This window comes from Anabrus simplex, chromosome X, assembly GCF_040414725.1.
Source record: "Anabrus simplex isolate iqAnaSimp1 chromosome X, ASM4041472v1, whole genome shotgun sequence".
NCBI classification, from domain to species: domain Eukaryota; kingdom Metazoa; phylum Arthropoda; class Insecta; order Orthoptera; family Tettigoniidae; genus Anabrus; species Anabrus simplex.
This window is the reverse complement of record NC_090279.1, coordinates 195511912-195533637: the sequence shown is the minus strand read 5'-3', so window position 1 is coordinate 195533637 and position 21726 is coordinate 195511912. Positions and strand designations below refer to the sequence as shown.

The 21726-nt window shown below is 38.6% G+C and overlaps 1 protein-coding gene across 1 annotated transcript in view; it reads right to left on the bottom strand.

Annotated features, from left to right (window-relative positions):
* LOC137503376 (venom protease-like) overlaps positions 1–18969 on the bottom strand; it is a 46198-nt gene extending 27229 nt beyond the window's left edge. Inside the window, exons 1-2 of the mRNA XM_068230957.1 lie at positions 18930–18969; positions 18489–18743 (exon numbers count right to left, since the gene is read on the bottom strand). Of these exons, the coding sequence (XP_068087058.1) occupies positions 18489–18743; positions 18930–18969 (295 nt within the window). The remainder of the gene's footprint in view (positions 1–18488; positions 18744–18929) is intronic.
* Between the last annotated feature and the right edge of the window lie 2757 nt (positions 18970–21726).

Genomic DNA, 21726 nt, shown 5'->3' with positions numbered 1-21726 from the left:
TCAGGCAGAGAGTTGCGGAAGTGAAGGACCTAGCTGAAGAGAAGACGAGGAAGAATAGAGTATTCTCGGCAGAAGAACGAGCACGAGCAAGCCAACGGATGAAGGAATACTGGCGAAAGAGGAAGGAGAAAGAACTTGAGAAAGCAATGAAGTTGCGTAATCGCAGCCCATAGAGGCTGAAACGATAATAATAATAATAATAATAATAATAATAATAATAATAATAATAATAATAATAAAAAAATTACTAAAATAAAACTTCTTTATGGCAAAACATAGGCAGGTGACTAGGGCGAAGATAAGGAGGATAGATACTAAAGGAAGCAGTATAATCCACTATGGTTTGTTAATTCACGAGGAGAATACGTATCATGATGCATTGCCTCTAGCGTACCAACGGAAGTCTCTTCGAGCAACTACCGTGACAATGTTTCTTCCCCGTCCAGCGTAGACCCATCTAGGACTATCACCCAGTTGACGAATTCTCTGTCAATTGCTTACCTAGTTTTTCTTAAACGATTTCAAAGAACTTCGAGATTTTTCAAGCATTTCTGTTGATAAATTATTCCACTCCCTAACTCTCCTTCCTATAAATGAATATTTGCCTGAATATGTCCTCTTGAATTCCAACTTCATCTTCATATTATAATATTTCCTACTTTTAAAAGCACCACTCAAACTTATTAGTCTACTAACGTCATTCCACACCATCTCTCCTCTGACAGCTTGGAAAATACTACTTAGTCGAGCTGCTCATCTCCTTGCTCCCAAGTATTCCTAGCCGAAGTTTTCAACATTTCTTAAAGCTCTTTTGTCAGAAATCACCCAGAACACATCGTGCAGTTTTTATTTGGATCTTTCCCAGTTCTGGAATCAAGTAGCCTAATCCTGGTGTGGGCCCATTAGTACCCAGTGGTGAGCACTGAACCCCATCTACCCCAGCACTCCTGGGGTAAAGAACTTTGTATTAAGATGTTCTAAATATTCCTTAGAGCGCTTTTTATAAAATGAAAAAACTGCGAACATCTAAGCCAACCCAAGTACAGCTGTTTCGACAATCCTCTCGCACTATCGCAGTTCAGCTTCTCCAGCGAGCTGGGTTTCCTTCCCGGCGCGAAAGAGAGCTACCCCAGCGAAATTGAAGGTCGCTTGGGACCTGGCAGCGGCGACAGGCCAGCTAGCTTAGGTAAGGTAATGTTAGTTTTAATACTTGACACCCGAAGTCTTTAGCACCACACACTAGAGACTGCAAGAAAAATAACATCTTAACAGTATAGCCACTTGCACATCGTCTTGCTAATAAATATAGAACCAGTATATGAAATGAATTGTAATATAGAAGAATATATTTTAGTTTTGGGTTTCGGTATGCATACAGTTTTTACGAGCAATTCATTGATGGCACGAGTAGAGTATGTGTTCCGATAGCCGCAGAAACATATTTAGGTTGTCCAGCATGAACACACAGCTGAGCGCGAAGTAAAAGAATTTGGTATTTGGATGTCTGTGATGGTTACAATGCTAAAAAGAGAAAAATGTTCCACCTTTTCAATACAATAACACTGTTGCACGAATCAATGTAGCAACATACTTAATGTATTAAGGGACCGGTTTCGACATCTATCCATGTCATCATCAGCCTACACAAAAATGGCAAGAAGTCAACACAATTGTAACACTTATGACACTTTTCTTGAATTAAAAATAGAAGTTCATGTAGAGGTTCTTGAGCACTCTTACTGATCTTGAGGTTAAAAAAAAGAACCTCTACATGAACTTCTATTTTTAATTCAAGAAAAGTGTCATAAGTGTTACAATTGTGTTGACTTCTTGCCATTTTTGTGTAGGCTGATGATGACATGGATAGATGTCGAAACCGGTCCCTTAATAAATTAAATATGTTGCTACATTGATTCGTGCAACAGTGTTATTGTATTGAAAAGGTGGAACATTTTTTCTCTTTTTAGCATTGTAAGTATTAGTTCAATACGGATTAATGATGAAGTTTTTTTACTTTAAATGTCTGTGATGGTGGTATATAGAGAACTTTTGTAGTGTTCCTATTCTATTGTATTATAGGTGAAAGTTTCGCGATTCTGTGGCATTCCTCATGAATATAACGTGTGTTATACGTCGTGAAAAATATGTTCCCTCGTTTGTCGTTGATGCACGTACACTCAGTAAGCGAGTGAAACTATAAAACCCCAGCGACGGTAAAATACCAGTTCGTCGGTAGAGGCAGAGTGGGGTGTTGTCCCATAAGCTCTGTACTCTGACCGGCCAATCGAGCAGAGGAAAGGTGGCCACGGCTCTACCGTGGCTCTACGCCTCTGCATTCGGGAGACGGGCCTGGGGCACAGTGCTGCACTTCTCGCCTGGCCCCACCCGTCGGCTGTCCTGAGAATGGTTTTCCGTGGTTTTCCATTCTCCTGCACTAAGGCGAATGCCGGGACAGTACGTAGTTTAGGCCACTGTCGCCCACCCCATCACCTTCTCCGCACATCTCCTTCAACCGCAACAAATCTCCCGGCCTGAGAGACGGCGTCACCATCTAAGAGGCCCGCCTCCCCCTTCAGGGGAGGAATGAAAACGTTTATTAGTAGTAGTAGTAGTAATACCAGTTAGAAATTTGACACTCCTTCTGCCAACTTTCAACCTCTATATACTTTTCTTACTATCCTTACTGTACCGTTCCCGTCTGAAATACAGTCCACCGGCGCCAATCGGAGAGCTGCGTGTTCGGTTCTAAAAAAATTGATCGGGCTAAAATAAATTTAAAATCTCAGGATAAAATAATACCATGGGTATATGAACGGGAAACAGTATCATATTTCCGAAATAAAATACAAAATAAAGGGGTAAGATGGATTTATTAACTAATAAAACATTATTGAAATTCGAGATAAACAAAAATAATTAAAATATGGCTCAAATAAATGCCAAAAAAATTAATATGTGCCGAGCACATAATTAACATAAATTTACAACAATTTACAAAGGACGGGCAATGTCCCGTTTCAAAATGAAAACATTTACAAAATAAACGCAACGACCTGGGGAAGAAATTCACACTTCGCTTCGACCTACGCAGTTAAATTCATTTTAACGCATCCTGACGGATATCATTTAAATTATAATTACAGGACATACCGCGACAGAATAAAATTATGCTAAATCCGATCCATAATAAAACTATATATATACATCACTTATCATCAAATCAATATTTCAGGGACCTTAGCTTACATCTACACTGAATTTACTTAACAGACCGTTCTGTTATAAATTGGATGGCTTAGAAGCCTACTTCCCAATAGAATGAGTTTCGGACTCATATTTATGAACAAATCTTTTCAACGCTGGCCATGACATAATCAACAACAATCCAAGTAACACCAATTAATACAAAAAAAACACTCTCGGAGAAACCTGTAATGACATGCAATAAAAAAAATAATATCATCTGTGTATTCAATATCTGAAATATAAACAATAAGATACTAGACTCCTTCATATAAAAAGAACGCCGAACTCCAGGCTCAGCTTTCCGTCTGTTGATCTTTCACTAGCACGCTGTAATATAAATCACAGAACACTTCTATGCGCCTGCTATGAAACATCTTACTTCGCCAGAAAAGACTCTAACTAATTGGTTTGGTAAATCTTGCCTGAGAAATTCTAATATGTTTGAAAACATAAATTACGCTGCCATTCACTTCTCTGTTCATTTAATTAATACAAGGCCTCAAACTCAAACAATGGGACCCATACACATTCCTATGGCCTTAACTACATATTCCAATATAACACGGCTTGCAGATATGATACTCAACACATCTGGCCTAACACTTTGGGGTCCGTGAGTTCGATTCTCACAATCATAATGAACACTTGAGGCAAATCAAACCTCTCTCTTTCCATGCAGCTGACACCATTATATCTTTCCGATATTCACACATAGTAATCTCAGTTACAGGCGCCTTTTTCTCGTAAAAACATAACTCAATACCAATTAGCTAGTTCTCTCTGCGGATCTAGAAGATATTAGTTCGACGGTGCACGTATACGTTGGTCATCACTGCCATGTATTCCTATAAACGTGCTACATGCAGGAAAAAAAATACCTTGCTAAATTTTATTCCCAGACCAAACTTTAGGCTGTGTAGCCTTCATACTAAAAGAGTCTACATCTTGTACCAAAATGGAATACACGGTTACCTTTAGACATATATATCCTCATCTACACCTAATCATTTCCCTCTTTCCCATCTAATAAAAAGGTAATAAAGTAAAATATAAAAATCAGGGTTCCAAACATGCATTTCCCTGAAACATGACACTAATCTATAAAAATACAACATAGCTCAGTCACAACAAGACTGACATTTACATTTACATTACATTACACTGGGATCGAATTAGCCTAATTCCTTCTATCTAAGCATGCCTATAATTAAAAATGAACTTAACTGGTAGCGTCTCAGTTTCTTCATGATTCCAGGCCACAGCGTCCAGCAAGTTACGCCATTATTGCACCAAACTGCATGGCGTTATCAAATACTCTGCAAGTCTCTTCTTCTCTCTTCATCATTATGTAATAGTGCTTCGCACACACCATTTAATTGTACCGATACGATGACGACGGTTCGTACCAGTTCTTCGCGAAACCGAACGCGTACCGGACACGGTATTTGCACAAATCGTATGCAAATTACGCATACACGGGTACGGAAATTTCGACAGTAACTATCGTTTTATTGATATAATCCCGTGTCACCACCGCACTTTGACATACGTGATACCTAATATTATTTATATAGCAAAGGTAATTGCTCTGTTAATATACTATGCACACTCGTAACTGCAATCTAACACTTGCATTCATGTAATGCATATTTTCAGAAAGAAAAACGTTTCAGCTTCACAAATCTACTACTCGTATGTTCAAACTGGTCACTTAAAAAAAATTACTTTCCTAATCCACTGGCTTAATATCAAAAACACCGACCCGCGCGGTTCACACTTCAAAAGCAGAGTGACTTTCCATTACCAGAGGCTGCTAAATACACCAAGATCCCGGTATTAGTCATGTCTTAGGGGATTCCACTGACGCGATGACGTTACTGCTCACCCACTACTCTGCAAAGCGCTGATTCAATAAAAATATGTTGATTACTTTATTAATTCAAATTAAGTATTGCAACTGTCTACAGGTAGTTCTTTTAATGTTTAACTGGCTTCTATTTTATATTAAAACCGTGGAGTCTAGCTTTATAACAAATTGCCTGATAAAATAAAGAGTAGTACAGCACTGTAAATTTAGAAGTTGGTAAGACTGACTTAATTTGTTTTGTAAATCCCTTCATTCTGCCATATCGCTTCCAGGGCTGTGATTGGTTCTTTTATAATCGGCCGCTCTCAAACACTCTCGTGCATCCCCGAGTGACTCATACGGAGTACGCGACATATTCACTGTTGCTATGCTTAGATAAGAAGCTATTACTGATGTCACCCGATGACGGAATACTGCATTACGCAACTTCTAGGTCGCATCATGACTCCCTTCGAATATGAACTGAAAAATATTACAACATATTATATAATTGATATTTGGGGCATATATGATATGGCACATTACACATCTCCATTCTCTCCGTTTCAATTATCTTACAAAAGGCATTCGTTATAATAATCCACTTATTACAGAAGCACTCCCCCTATCCTCTCTTGCTAATGTTATTCTCAATGACACTCGAACCCCTCCCCATGCTCATATTTTCCCCACACCTTATTAATTTCAAACAACCCCTTTCCCCACCGCCCTATATAGTTTAATACTTTTTTTCTGCTCTTGTTGTCATTTCTGTATGGTCCTGGCTGCGGTGGTACATTACCTTCCACCGACATATATCTACGGCACCGCAAGTGCCATCTGTGCCTCGTGTGCTCCAAGTGCAGTGTTAGTGTTCAAGCTCTTTTTCGCAATGTTGTTCCTCCATTCGTTCTTCCCTTGTTTACTTCTGTTCTGATAAGTTTCTTTAATGGTGCTTATTTTCTCATGCGTGTTTTCACTTTTCATTTATCAACACGTTTACTTTGTCCGTGTACTGACTTATTACTCATACTAGTTGTATTTTCGTGAATTCTATATACAGTGGAACCTCGGATTGCGAGTAACTTGGTCTACGAGTGTTTTGCAAGACGAGCAGACATTTTAAATAAATTGTAACTTGAAGCGAGTGAGGTTTCGCAATACGAGCGTCACGTGTACGTACGTTTCCACCTCCCCTGTGCCTTTGTTTTCCCCTCCCCCTACCACTCTCTTTCCTGGGAAAGTGTGTTTAATCATTTCCCGCGCTGGACTTCAGTTGGCGTGCCTCGCTCGCATAGCCAACACCGTACGAGTGTACATGTTTTGTTTCTGTCATTAGTGATATAACTGTTCCGCAACGATGGGCCTTGTGAACGAAAAGAAGGCTAAAATGGAATTCGGTCGGACGAAGGAGATGATTACAATGGAATTTAAGAAGGAAATGATCGAAAAACACGAACGAGGTATGCGAGTGGCTGATATCGCGAGATTTTATAACAAGTCTACGTCTACAGCAGGAGGAGGTTATGGAAATCTCGTCCGAGGATGAGGAGGAGGAAAGTCAATGGAATCTCTCACTTCAACTGAGATTCCCTCACACCAACAATGATTCTATTGTAAGGTAAAGTGCAGTTTAATTGTTTTACGTTATATTTTGTTTTAGAAATGTTATACGAATAAATGTTTTTGTGGGCTTGTGTTGTGGACGAATCATCCGAGTTTCAATAGTTTCTTATGGGAAAATTTGCTTTGATATACGAGCGATTTGGATTACGAGCATGTTGACGGAACGAATTATGCTCGCAATCCAAGGTTCCATGTATGTTCTTTCTTTGGCTGCAAATGTTTTTTTATTTTTTTTTATTTTTTTTTGTAAATATAACAGTGAAGACAGTCTCAGGCTACTGTCTTAGCAATATTCTGCGCCTCAAGAAACAGACTATATAAACTATATTTAAGCCGTAAGTCTCTCTTTTAATGTTCTTCGCCGATCAGTGTTATTTGTTGTTTATCTTGTTTCTTTATATTTATCTGTGTTATATTGCGTGCCAAGTCTAGGCGCAAGAGACTCTCAGTGTTCGTTTTCTGTGTTTGATTATAATACAACATACACAAAGACTCTTAAAATATTGTTACAGAAGAGGCAATTAATTCATTTTCTATGGCTCTGTATATCTTGTACATAATGTATTGTTTCCTTTTTTTGCTCAATAAACGGCGTGCTTTTCAGGGGAAAACTATGGCGGGTAGTATGCGGGCGCGCTCTGGGGGTTCACTTGGGGGTCGCGGTGGGCTTTGCGCCAGCTTACCGTACGCGCACCTTTTAGCGATACATGGACACCCTAGTGCTGAATAGGTCGACTTCGGGTATCTTCGAGATTCGTAATGGCAACTTTTGAAACACAAACTATGAATCGCTTAAGCATCGCTGTGTGACATCTGGCGTACACTTTACGTACTAGTACTGTTGTTGTTTACACAGCAAAGCCAAACTATAGAATTCATGCTGGGAACAAGATTCGCATCGAGAAATGTTATATAATGTTATATAAAGTGTGTATGACACAGTTGTTGGCTTAAGATAATAAAGGTTTAGAAAATTCATATCGATCGATCATATTATCGATTCAATTCAGATTTAATTTTCATTCAGTTGGCAGTATAACCGGAACCGTGAGAGCTCCCTCCTTCCTCCACCCCCCGTACAGAGAAATATCGCTAAAAGGTGCGCGGACTATACATTATTCCTTCCTCTCCTTACAGGTATGCACAACGCATACTCCCACACATAAAAAATATATATTCGCTAATTTTTCTTTTCTACTTCTATGGCCTAAGAGCCGCTCGTTCAGCTGATGGCCCGCCTAGCCCTTTTGGGTTAGGAGTTGAAATAACTTTTTGATTCGATTTTTAATACCAGTCAAATTTTGCTGATTAGTTTAGATTAGGCTTTTTAAGTTAAAAACAAACAGTTAGTCCCAGTGTATTTTTGTGAAAACCATGACTGTACTATCTATCACGAAGCGTCACCGGATGAAACTGTAAGTACTTTGTTTAAAATCTGATTAAGTTATGATGATGCCGTCACTGCCCTGGATATCAATTTGGAAGTACGTGCGAGTGTGTGATTGAACATATTCTTGAAAGATCTTTCTCAAGTAGACTTTTCCACGAAAATCCCAGCCTTATAAAATAGTAATGTTGACTTTAGAGAGTGTGGTGGGGCTTCGATTGTTTATATTTAAATATTTTTGCAGCAGGTGTAATGAATATGTTCACCGCACGCCACTGTTAGAACCATACTCTTGAATAAAAACACATTCAGGATACATGTTTCGGTCCTACTGAGCCTTCTTCAGCCTTGACAAAGAAATATAAAGTTTATAGAAATACTGTAGAAAAACATTACACTCAAAGTCCATCTTAAAATGTATGTAACTTGTCGTAACGTAACGTAACATAACGTAACGTAAAAACACACATAACAAAATCTATATACATATGGATGTGTGTGTGTGTGTGTGTGTGTGTGTGTGTGTGTGTGTGTGTGTGTGTGTGTGTGTGTGTGTAAATGACACATCTCCTCCTAAACCACTGGAGTAATTTCAACCAAATTTTGAACACTTATTATTTGCTACCCGGAGACGAGCACTGTGGAGGTAAGCCATTTCTAGCCCTCTTTGGGGTGGGGGGTTACGGGGGTCAGGTATAAAAATAATCGAAAATAGTGTCCAATCCATAGTTTTCGGGGTCGCTGAGGTAAATAGTGACACTTCGAATGTTTCTTAAATGTAAGTTCAGCCCCTTTTGTAGTGGGATTTTAAAATAATCGAAAATAGTGTTGAATCCATAGTTTTCGGGGTCGCTGAGATGAACAGTAACACTCCGGATTTATAAAAGTAAAATATCAGCCCTCTTTGCGGCGAGGAGGGGGGGAAGAGTGAGAGATAGAAATATATCTATCTGTATATATATAACATTGATATAAAATTGATGAAGACCTAATTGAATCATTTTTCTTGCTTTTCTATTAACGTTGGGCTTTCATCATTAGGGTACAGGGTTGCATTGAACTGAGAGTCAATGCCCGCCTAACAACTTTAGGGTAAATCAGATCACAGTTCCAACCATTATATATACAGCATAAAAACTACGTTTCTACACACCAACAAAGTAAAGAAGACGGCGCAGTTTAACAGTTTTATTGTATACAACGAGTTTTTATCCAACAAATGGCTAACAACGTATATATGAGGCGTTCAGAAGCCAAGCCGACTAAATCCAAAATTTTGGCAAGTGCAAGTAATAACATGATTGGGTAGCATCACTGAATATTTGTCAGTAGCCAAAACAACTCACTCCACAGTTAAATGTTTGGCCGCCAGAATGCGCTATCTGCTCTGGCAACAGAACATTTTACCAGTGGTTTCAGTGGCCAAAGTGATTAACTCCACAGCTTTTTCTTTTATTGAGAAAAGAGCAAAAGCTAGTAGCCACATCTATTATCCAAGGGATTGGTATGATATAATTCTTGGCTGCAGGAAAACAAACAAATATATCCTCACAGAACTGAACCATGAAAACTTGTATTCAATGGAAAACTTAGAAAAGTGTATAACCAACAGGAAACAAAGTGTCAAAGGTGAACCAGTTAATTGGCTGACAATGAGATGGATCAGGATTGAGAAGGCTGAACCATTCACTATCAAATTTAAAACTACTATCTTCACAGAAATGCCTTTTGGAAAAACGAATATCCAGAAGAAAAATGGAAATGGACGTCCTTTAGAAAGCCTAGCAAATGTTCCACAAGATCTCCTTTATAGCACATCCAGACTAATCTCCATGGCAAAAAAGAAGGATGTAATGGACCTCTTGAAGTATAAAAACTTGAAGACTGCAAGAGATGAACCCGTCAGTGATGATGACTGCATCACGTATGCAGAATAGAGACAAAGAATAACGTATTTGTATTTTAGACACATTTTATGTGTATTTTAAGTACTACTAAATGACTTACAATAATATTAGTGCATTGTTCATGTAAAAAGGTTTTGTTTGTGCATATTTGTTTAATAAAATTAGTTGTATACAAACCACTCAGAATACTGTGTCAAAACTTTCAGTTGGCAGTGTGACTAACTCCATAGAAAGTGGCTCCTTTAGGGGGGACAGAGACATTGAAATGTTTTTATATATTTATAAAGTGCTAAATACATAACCTTAATTGTAAGAATATAAATGAGTGTATTGTAAATATGCTGAAAAATAAATTGAGTTTTTTACAGACCAATAACTTCCAACTGTTTGTACTGAACATTTGTATTTGATGGAGGTAGTCGGCTTGGCTTCTGAACGCCTCATATGAAATGAACATTTTAACAATAAAGGACTGCATTCAACTTTAATTCCTCAATTTTAAGATCGTATACGAACCCGACATTTACGAGTGTATAGAATAATAGCCATTAGGGAATTTGAAGACAACTCATCACTAAGAGATGATATTTTATATTTATGACTTACCAGGATTTTCTTGTTATAAACTATAGTTTTTAAACCTAGCATAATATAGATATTAAGGAGTTAAGTACAGCGATATGTTGTTGTTCATTGTTTATATCGCCAAGTTTTTTCTCACTTACTATACAGCTGATGATGGTGTCTAAATGAACACCGAAACTAGTTCTGTAATAAAATATATGTTGTAAAAACCATCCAACAACATTGTATTTTGTATTGAAAAAGGTGGAACCTGCTAGATTTTTAATTCAATTGTAATCTCAGTTCAATACGGACAAATAATATGAAGTTCCTCACGTTTAATGAATAGTAACACTCAGAATTTTAAAAAAAGTCAAAGTTCAGCCCCTTTGCGAGGGGGGGGGGCAAGGGTCAGTGAGATATAAAAATAATCGAAAATAGTGTTGAATCCATAGCTTTTGAGGTCGCTGAGGTGAATAGTAACACTTCGAAATTTTAAAAAATCCAATTTCAGACCCCTTTGTGGGGGGGAGGGGGAGTGAGATATAAAAATTTAAAAAATAGTCGAAAATAGTTTGGAATCCATAGCTTCTGTGGTCGCTGAGGAGAATAGTACCACTCCGGATTTTTTAAGTCCAAGTCCAAGTGAGATATACAATTTCCAGCCCCTTTTGCATAGTGTGGAGTGAAAATATAAAATGAGCCAATTGCTGGAGAGTATGGATGTATGTGTGTATTTTCCATCATAGCTGTCAACTAAATTTGGTACAAATATTTCTTACTATCTGTAAAAAATGTTGTTGGGGCAAGACACCCCTGAAACCTCCAAGGGAGGAGCTGAAATATAAATACAGCTAAAAACGACCGATGTTAGTGCCGAATTCGTAATTTTGAGGACTACTGGACGGATTTAATCCAAACTTGCTGCACACATATGACTTACTATCAGAAGACTAACCACGTGGGAATAAAACACCGCTGGCACCCTTATTGGTTGGCAGTGAGGGGTGAGAAAAAGGAGTAATCGAAAATCGTGTCGAATCCATAGTTGTCGGGCTCGCTGAGATGATAGTGACACTCCGGATGTTTTAAAATCCCAGCTGAACCCCCTTTGGCATCATGAGTGAGTAAAAGTGAAAAAAAGAATATTTCCAAAATGACCGAGATAATGAACGTATGTGTGTACATTCCAGCATAGCTCTTTGTCAGTACTGATACAAGTATGACTTACTATCTGGAAAAAAATACTGTGGGGGTAAAAGACCTCTAGCCCCCTAGGGCAGAGGTGAAATGTAAAACTAATCGAAAACGACCGATGTTTGAGTCGAATGCATAGTTTTCGGGGTCGCTGAAATGAAATGTCGTATGGCTTTTAGTGCCGGGATATCCCAGGAAGGGTTCGGCTCGCCAGGTGCAGGTCTTTCTATTTGACACCCGTAGGTGACCTGCGCGTCGTGATGAGGATGAAATGATGATGAAGACAACACATACTCCCAGCCCCCGTGGGGGGTCGCTGAAATGAATTTGGACACTCTGGATGCCGTTTAAGACAAGTTCAGTCCCGATCGGCAGAGAGGGTGAGAACGGGTGAAAAAAAAATGTCCAAAATGAACGAGTTTACGGACGTAAGTGTTTATGTTGTAGCATACCTCTCAACCAAACATGGTACATATATGAATTACCTGGAAGAAATTACTAGAGGGGTACGATTCAGTTACCGAGCTCGATAGCTGCAGTCGCTTAAGTGCGGCCAGTATCCAGTAATCGGGAGATAGTGGGCTCGAGTCCCACTGTCGACAGCCCTCAAGATGGTTTTCCGTGGTTTCCCATTTTCACACCAGGCAAATGCCGGGGCTGTACCTTAATTAAGGCCACGGCCGCTTCCTTCCACTTCCTAGGCCTTTCCTATCCCACCGTCGCCATAAGACATATCTGTGTCGGTGCGACGTAAACCAAAAAAAAAAGTACGATTCAGTTAGCACCACTAGCGGCGGAGTTGAATGATAAAAAACCGAAATAGGGGTGAAATATTAAAATAATAAACAACGAAAAATATTAATGTGCAGTCCATAGTTTTCGGGGTGCATGAGGTAAATAATGATACTCCGGATGTCTCTGAAGTCCATGTTCGAGAAGGGGAGAGAAGGAAAATATCCAAACTTACGAAAATTACGCATGTAGTATGATTCTTCCAGCATAGCCCTCATACAGTGTTGGTACAGATATGACTCACTATCTGAAATAAATACTGTTGGAGAAAAACACCCCTAGCACTCCTAGGGGAGGAGGTGAAATATAAAAATAAACGAAAACGAATGATACCGAAGTTGAATCCATTGTTTACGAGGTCGCTGAGTCGCCTACTGTATATCAAAATAAAGACAGATATATGTGACATTAATTTGAGTGTGCAAGTGTGTTTATTTCCTTAATTGAGCTCATTGAGCGTGGAAATCGACTTAATTATGAATATCTTGATTTATTTTATCTTAACTTTTATCATTTACTAGGGTAGGGAAACATTCATTATCGGTGTTTACATTGAGGTTAGTTTGTTATGGTTATGTCTGGTGATTTTAATATGTAACCAGGCAGGTTGGCAGCAGTGATCAGCCATTACAAAAAAGAGAAAAGAAGAGCATCGAGCGGCGATATTTACTTTCTGGGGTATTACCTTACGTGGCGATTACTAGTCCTCTCCGTATAAGGACGTACCCTAAGGGTGCAACCTTACCCTTTCTCCCCTGTAATATTAAGGTATCGATTTATAGTTACTTTTCTTGCTGTTGGGTCTTTTTCAGTGTCGGTAACCAAACAGTTTAGGGACCCTACTTGCCGATACGACGTCTTACATTTACCGTTAATCTGGCACGTTGGCAACGTTCAATCACTGTTCTAGCGTGAATTGCGTGTTGCCACCGCATTGCCGTTAAAGTCACTAGTGATACATTTGCGAGAATATTTAAAGCATATTTTCTTTTTCTGTGTGATTGTAAATCTATTTGGCTAATACCAGGTAAGTAAAATTGTGGCATGTTCGGATAATGCATTTAATAACATAGTTTGTGTGAAATGATGAAAGTGTTCAAATACGCCAGTCTCATGTCTAGATCTACCGGTACATGAAATACGAGTAACTCTTGCGGGACGAAATTTTGGCAGTAGAACTTATAACATTATTATTTTCAAATCCGCAGTGAACTTGAAAGCTGACCTAATTTCCGTTTACGGAGCTTGGCACATTAGTATACCTAGGCCTATATGTTTCCTGATAAGCTTGAAGATATAACCAGCCTGCAGGCTGAAAATATGCCCAATAATCTCTCTCCTTACTGGTTACCGGTACCGTATTGAAGAGAGAAGGAAATGTTCGCGCAAAAGAAAGGTAAGTCATTGGATGTCTGGAACTTTCGAAAATCACACTGCAAAGACTTATTAAATAAATTACATCGTTTAACACGCCCCTCTTTTCAAGAATATGGTTAAAGTTCGCCTACTGTATATCAAAATAAAGACAGATATATGTGACATTAATTTGAGTGTGCAAGTGTGTTTATTTCCTTAATTGAGCTCATTGAGCGTGGAAATCGACTTAATTATGAATATCTTGATTTATTTTATCTTAACTTTTATCATTTACTAGGGTAGGGAAACATTCATTATCGGTGTTTACATTGAGGTTAGTTTGTTATGGTTATGTCTGGTGATTTTAATATGTAACCAGGCAGGTTGGCAGCAGTGATCAGCCATTACAAAAAAGAGAAAAGAAGAGCATCGGGCGGCGATATTTACTTTCTGGGGTATTACCTTACGTGGCGATTACTATAGAACTGTGACACTCTGGATGCTGGTTAAGTCCTACTTCAGCCTCAATTAGAGTGGAGGTTGAGGAGGGGTGAAAATTAATGTACAAATAACCGATCTTATGGATGTACGTGAGTGTGTTCCAGAATAGCTCTCAACGAAAGTGCGTACACTTACTATCTGAAAAATATACTGTTGGGGGAAATAGTCCCAACACTCCTAGGGAATGGGGGTGGGGGGTGGGGGTGGGGAAATATAAAAATAAACGAAAATGAATGATATTAATGTCGAATCCATTTTTACGATGTCGCTGAGTTGATGTACGACACTCTGGATACTCGTTAAGTCCTACTTCAGCCGCAATCAGATTGGAGGTTGAGAAGGGGGTGAAAAGACTGTAAAAATGGCCGAGATTATGGATGTATGTGAGTGTGTTACAGTATAGCTCTCAGCGAAACTTGGTATACATATGACCATCAAGAGAGAAAAAACCTGTGCAGATGGAACATCCCAAGCCCCGCTAAGGTTGAGGAATGTGAGGAGATGGCATATAAAAATAATGAATAATAACCTATATTAATGTCGTCCGACTCCTTGGCTGAATGGTTAGTCTAGCGGCCTTCAGTTCATTGGGTCCTGTGTTTGATCCCCGGCCGGGTTGGGGATTTACAGTACCGGTCAAAAGTTTACGACCACATAAAGAAATCACGAAATGTCATTTAGAACCTAAAATTGTGCCACTAGACCTCTGTAATTTTCTTTCTTAGTTATCATATCTAATAGGATATATGTTGCCTGATTTCATTGAGTTCGTCCGAATACTGTAGAAGTTATGAATTTTTAACTCTTGGAATGTCACACCAAAAAATCGAAAATTTTGGTAATATAATGTACTGAAAACTCTAATTGGTTGCAAGTATTACCACCAAGATTTTTCTGTAGACTTAGGAATAGGTAGGGGCCATTTTAGAATAAATATAAAAATTCCGAAAATATGCGGCACTGGTTTTTTGCGTGTTTTACTTTTTTTGAACCAGGGCCAAAATTGTTGATTTTTCTTTGCCTTTGTCATGTATGGCCCAAGGTCTCAGGACGAGCTATCGGCGTCAGACTAATCTGCTCTGATAGTTTCATTTTCACTCAGCGGATGGCATCCAAGAACACATTTCTGATGATCATAGCTCACACTGAGACCTATGACAAGTACAAGGAAAAATTGTCTATTTTAGCGCTGGTTTGAAAAAAATAAACGCACAAAAATGGGTGCCGCATTTTTTCTGAATTTTTATATTTATACTAAAATGGCCCCTAACTATTGCTAAGTCTCTACAAGAATCTTGGTGGTGATACTTGAAACCAATTAGAGTATATAGTATATAATATTTCCAAAAATGATGACTTTCTGATGTGACCTTCCAACAGTTAAATTGTATAACTTTACAAAACTGGGCGTAAACCATTGAAATCAGGCGACGTATATCATATTAGATGCAAGAGCTCAAGGAAAAAATACAGAGGTCTAGTAGCAAAATTGTAGGTCCTAGATGGAACTTCATGACTTTTTAATGTGGTCCTAAACTTTTGACCGGTACTGTAAATCGCTTGTAATTAATTATTCTGGCTCGGGGACTAGGGGTTTGTGTTTGTCCCAATACTTCTTCATAATCAGGCAACATACTACACTACTAACCACGACAGGAACACGCAATAGTGATTATATTCCTCCATATAGAATTGGTGTCACGAAGGGCATTCGGTCATAAAACAAGGCCAAATCCTCAAGTACGATGCAGTTCGTTTCCCCAAACCCACAGGTGTGGGAAAATTGGTAGAAGAACATATGTTACTGTGGAATCCATTGTTTATGTGTCTCTGAGATGAATTATTGTTACGCTCTGGATATCGTTAAAAGTCCACGTTCAGCCTCCATTGAAACGGGGTTCTGAGATGAGCTTAAAAGTAAATAGTCTAAAATAACCGAGATTAGTGTTGAATCCACTGCTTTTGGGGTCGTAAGGATGATTGGTGGTAGTTCCAATGACAGCTGAAATCGTATACATCGTATCTATAGTGCGACGGGTAAATACATATAGTTATCACTTATTATATTTCTGACACGGTGAAATACTTTAAAGTCAATTCGAGCTTCCATAACGATAAAATGAAATAATCTAAAGCTTTAAATCAAACACATTTCAATAACTCTAAAACTACATCATGGATCATAAAATATCAATCAACATTTCACTTCACACATAACTGGTAACACAAATCTTTAAGGTAAAAATTAAAAAAATAACCGGGCAACTACAGCTAGTAAATTATATAGAAGAATGTATAAGAACACTTATACTTGAAGTCTTCATGAAAAGTATTAATAGCATCAAAATAATTATGCTGTAGAAAAGTTTGAATATATGATTTTTTTGTTATATTTGGTGTTTTTATATGTTGAGAAAAATATGTTTCAAGATCATTTTTTTTTACTTTTCATTTATTCAACATTAAATGTAATGACCAATACTCAAGTGTTGTGTTATATCCTCACGACAGTGACGTATTTGAGTGGATATTGATTATTAGATCAGAACTGTTTTCAAATATTATGCTACCTATTTTTGTTATATGCATGGCCAATTGATTTTTTTTTAAAAGATTTTTAAGACCTTATGGCTGATAATGGCCATTGATAGACCGAAACTAGTACTAAGACTAAAATAAACTGAACTACTTGTTGGATGCGCTAGCGAAGATTCAAAAGTTGAAAACTAGAAAAGCAGCTGGAATTGATAAGGTTTCGGGGGGATATACTAAAGAGCATGAATGAGCTATACCAAATGAATGGAGAGTTTCTATAGTAGCCCCTGTGTATAAAGGAAAGGGTGATAGACATAAAGCTGAAAATTACAGGCCAGTCAGTTTGACATGCATTGCATGTAAGCTTTGGGAAAGCGTTTTGGACATGTTTGCAAAATTAATAGCTGGTTTGGTAGAAGACAGTTTGGGTTTGGGAAAGGTTATTCCACCGAACCTCAACTTGTAGGATTCCAGCAAGATATAGCAGATATCCTGGATTCAGGAGGTCAAATGGACTGTATCGTCATTGACCTATCTAAAGCATTTGATAGGGTAGATCATGGGAGACTACTGGCGAAAATAAGTGCAATTGGACTTTTTATTAAAAAGTGACTGAATGGGTGGCTATGTTTCTAGAAAATAGAACTCAGAGAATTAGAATAGGCGATTCTTTATCTGTCCCTGTAATAGTTAATATGGGAATTCCTCGAGGCAGTATTATTGGACCTTTATGTTTTCTCGTATATATCAATATGTGTAAAAAAAAAAAAAGTGGAATGCACATCAGTAGTGATTGAGTTGATTTGATTTGATACTAATTTTACATTGCATTGATTAGGTGGATTACCTCCCGTGGTGTAGTGGTAGCGGACCTCCCTCTTACCCGGAGGCCCCGGATTCGATTCCCGGCCAGGTCAGGGATTTTTACCTGGACCTGCGGGCCGGTTTGAGGTCCACTCAGCCTATGTGATTAGAATTGAGGAGTTATCTGACGATGAGATAGCGGCCTCGGCCTTGAAAGCCAAGAATAATGGCCGAGAGGATTCGTCGTGCTGACACCTCAGTATGCGAAGCATATACAATGATATTTTCTTGATCATTATACTCTCGCTTAAGTGCCTCTACTTTATGCCAGGCCGCTATCTCGACTCATCTTGACTCATTAATGTGTGTCAAACCCAAATCATCCCCTTCAGGTACCCACTTGTTCGCAATCTGGACTCATTAATGTGTGCCAAACCCAAATCATCCCCTTCAGGTACCCACTTGTTCGCAATCAGGATAACACCGGTAGAGGTGAGATCCCTCGCTCACAGTCCGAGAGAAAAACCCACCCTGCACGGTAAACAGATTAAGAAGAAGGAAAATAAGAAGAATAGTAACTTTAGTTATTAAAATTTATAAAAGTAATTTGTAATCGTAATTTAGTAAAATATTTCTCAAGTAACTGTAATCGAGCCCAGTTACTTTTTCTTGTACTCTTGCCATCAGTGACTGTATTTGCGGTACCTTAGGAAAGTGATGGTTTTACCTTGTTCACTCTTGGTCAGCCCTGTCACCTTAGGACCTATACCTGTCGGAGGAGTGAGGGGTGACGCCTCAGTGGACGTGGCCAAGACCTGTTGGAAAGATCCTCTTTCCCTTGGGCAACACACGAAGGGCACAAACTGGTTGAAGGAACATATGACAGGCTCTTCATTTAACAGTATTCTCTTAGCCACCTCAGGACAGTTGAGGATCCTTGTGCAAATCCCTGAACTATTGTCTGCGAGATTGCAGCGGTCTCCTAGAACAGAAACACACACAAGTTTCAGTTATCAGTATTATCTAACACAGAGTAATCAGAACAGAAACCTGCATGTTTCCTTAAAAGTTCCCCCGAAAGAATTTTGGAGAAAATAGATGAAAAATCCTATTTTATTTTGACGTACAATAGTGTAGACCAGGGCCTCTCAAACGCCCAAAATCTCACGCGTGCAAACAGCGGCGCAGAGTTCCTGTGCACAGTGCATCGGTTCCACTCGGCTCGGCTCGGACCAACGCTTCGTCTCTGGGCTACTCGGCTAAGCTCGGTTAAACCCGTCTCGGATTTGGAACGCTACGGAGCATGTGAGACAGGCGTGGGGAAAGAGAGAGACAGCACTATTGCTCCAAATCAAGGAGTGGGGGTCTGCACTCTGGTCAACCAAGCGAAGTCGTCTTTTGCACCGTGCACAGTGCGTGCACCCTGAGAGGCCCTGGTATGGACATTCCTCTGTGTATAAAAGGGGGTCATGGTTACTTTACATCCATAGGTATAACCTTAAAGTGCCCTGCTCATGTGTGGCCCGGGTGGTGCTAAATAAGTCAAATTGAGAACAGTCCACCCTTTTGAAACTCACTAGAATATTGTATTAACTTATCTTTTTTTTAAAAAAACAATACACTTGTAACTATTCTATATTAAAAGAACATATTTCATCTCTCGCTGGGGGTATATTCATTTTATAGAAGATACAGATGTACCGGTGTAACAAAACAGTATTGGTGATTGGGAACGTTTATAACCAGCAAAAAGTACCAGGGTTCTGGGGCATGTAGAGGGGGAGAGGGGAGAGAACGAAATGTTTTTTTAAAAAAAAAAGCTACAAAATTTTGATTTTGATACCCTCTTAAGCGAATTTCAACAGAGAAGTAAATGTTTCCAGTTTACTAAATTAACTGTGGTAATAATAGCTTTTTCTTCTTTTCAGATTTTGATTCAATATTAAACAATAAACTTTCACAAAAAAAAACCCCAATCAATTAGACATGTATTACAGTTAAATAGACGTACGGCATAATTGCACAATAAAATTGTACAGCAAGTGTCTGTGCGATTTGGGACACGTAGCTGTCAGCTTGCATTCGGAAAATAGTGGGTTCGAACCCCACTGTCGGCAGCCCTGAATATGGTTTTCCGTGGTTTCCCATTTCCACATTCACACCAGTCACATACTGGGACTATACCTTAATTAAGGCCACGGTCGCTTCCGTCCACCTGCTAGCCATTTCTTATTTCATAGATATCAGAGAATTAGAGTAGGCGAAGCTTTATCTGACCCTGTAATAATTAAGAGGGGAATTCCTCAAGGCAGTATTATTGGACCTGTATGTTTTCTTATACATATAAATCATATGAGTAAAGAAATGGGATCAGAGATAAGGCTTTTTGTGGATGATGTTGTTCTGTACAGAGTAATAAATAAGTTACAAGCTTGTTAGCAACTTCAAAATGATCTCGATAATGTTGTGAGATGGACAGTAGGCAATAGTATGATGATTGATGATAAACGGGGTTAAAAGTCAGGTTGTGAGTTTCACAAATAGGAAAAGTCCTCTCAGTTTTAATTACTGCATTGGTGGGATGAAAGTTCCTTTTGGGAATCATTGTAAGTATCTAGGTGTCAATATAAGGAAATATCTCCATTGGGCTAATCATATAAATGGGATTGTAAATAAAGTGTACAGATCTCTACACATGGTTATGACGGTATTTAGGGGTTGTTGTAAGGATGTAAAGGAGAGAGCATATCATTCTCTGGCAAGACCCCAACTAGAGTATAGTTCCAATGTATGGGACCCTCATCAAGATTACTTGATTCAAGAACTAGAAAAAATCCAAAGAAAAGCAGCTCGATTTGTTCTGGGAGATTTCCGACAAAAGAGTAGCGTTAGAAAAATGTTGCAAAGTTTGGGCTGGGAAGACTTGGGAGAAAGGGGACGAGCAGCTCGACTAAGTGGTATGTTCCGAACTGTCAGTAGAGAGATGGCATGGAATGATATTAGTTGACGAATAAGTTTGAGTGGTGTTTTTAAAAGTACGAAATATCACAATATGAAGATGAAGTTGGAATTCAAGAGGAGAAATTGAGGCAAATATTCGTTTATAGGAAGAGGAGTTAGGGATAGGAATAACTTACCAAGGGAGATGTTCAATTAATTTCCAATTTATTTGCAGTCATTTAAGAAAAGGCTAGGAAAACAACAGATAGGGAATCTGCCACCTGGACGACTGCTCTAAATGCAGATCAGTAGTGATTGATTGACGGTCGCCATAAGATCTATATTTGTATTGGTGCGACGCTAAGCAGATTATTAAAAAAAGCTGTTTAGTATTTGCCTACACACTAAAAAAACAGACCCAGATAGAACTATACAGACAACTTGATTGATCGAGACTGCCAAATTGTCGGGGGTGAATCATATCAAATTGTCTATGACATTGGCAAAAAAAAAAAAAAAAAAAAAAAAAAAAAAAAAAAAAAAAAAAAAACCTGTTTCCCTTCCTCACAGCATATGCTAGAATTGCGATTACTAGGGCTCGGATTCGAGCATATTAGCATATTTTTTCCTGAATAGTACACATTGAAAGAAGCCTTTCGGTAGTATTTTCATCTCTCTGGGACCAAAATAATTTAAATTTATCGAGCATATAAATGCATAAAAACGTTGTTTTCAGAATAGAAGCATATAAATGCATATTCTTATAGTTTTCGTCTAAATAGTTTGTTTTTCTTCGAATTCCCCCCCCCTCCCGAATTCGGGCCCTGACCATCCTTAAGGTTCTAAAACAGAAATAATTATTGAAAAGCCTATCTGGTGCTAATAATAGAACCGCAGGTTTTTAACCTTTAGTGAGGTCATTCACACGTCCTAATTGGCCTCTGCCGGATTAGAGTGCGACTCGTCAGATAAGCTCTGGAAGCCCCAAGCATCATTTCACTTTGAAATGTGAGGTATTTTAGTGG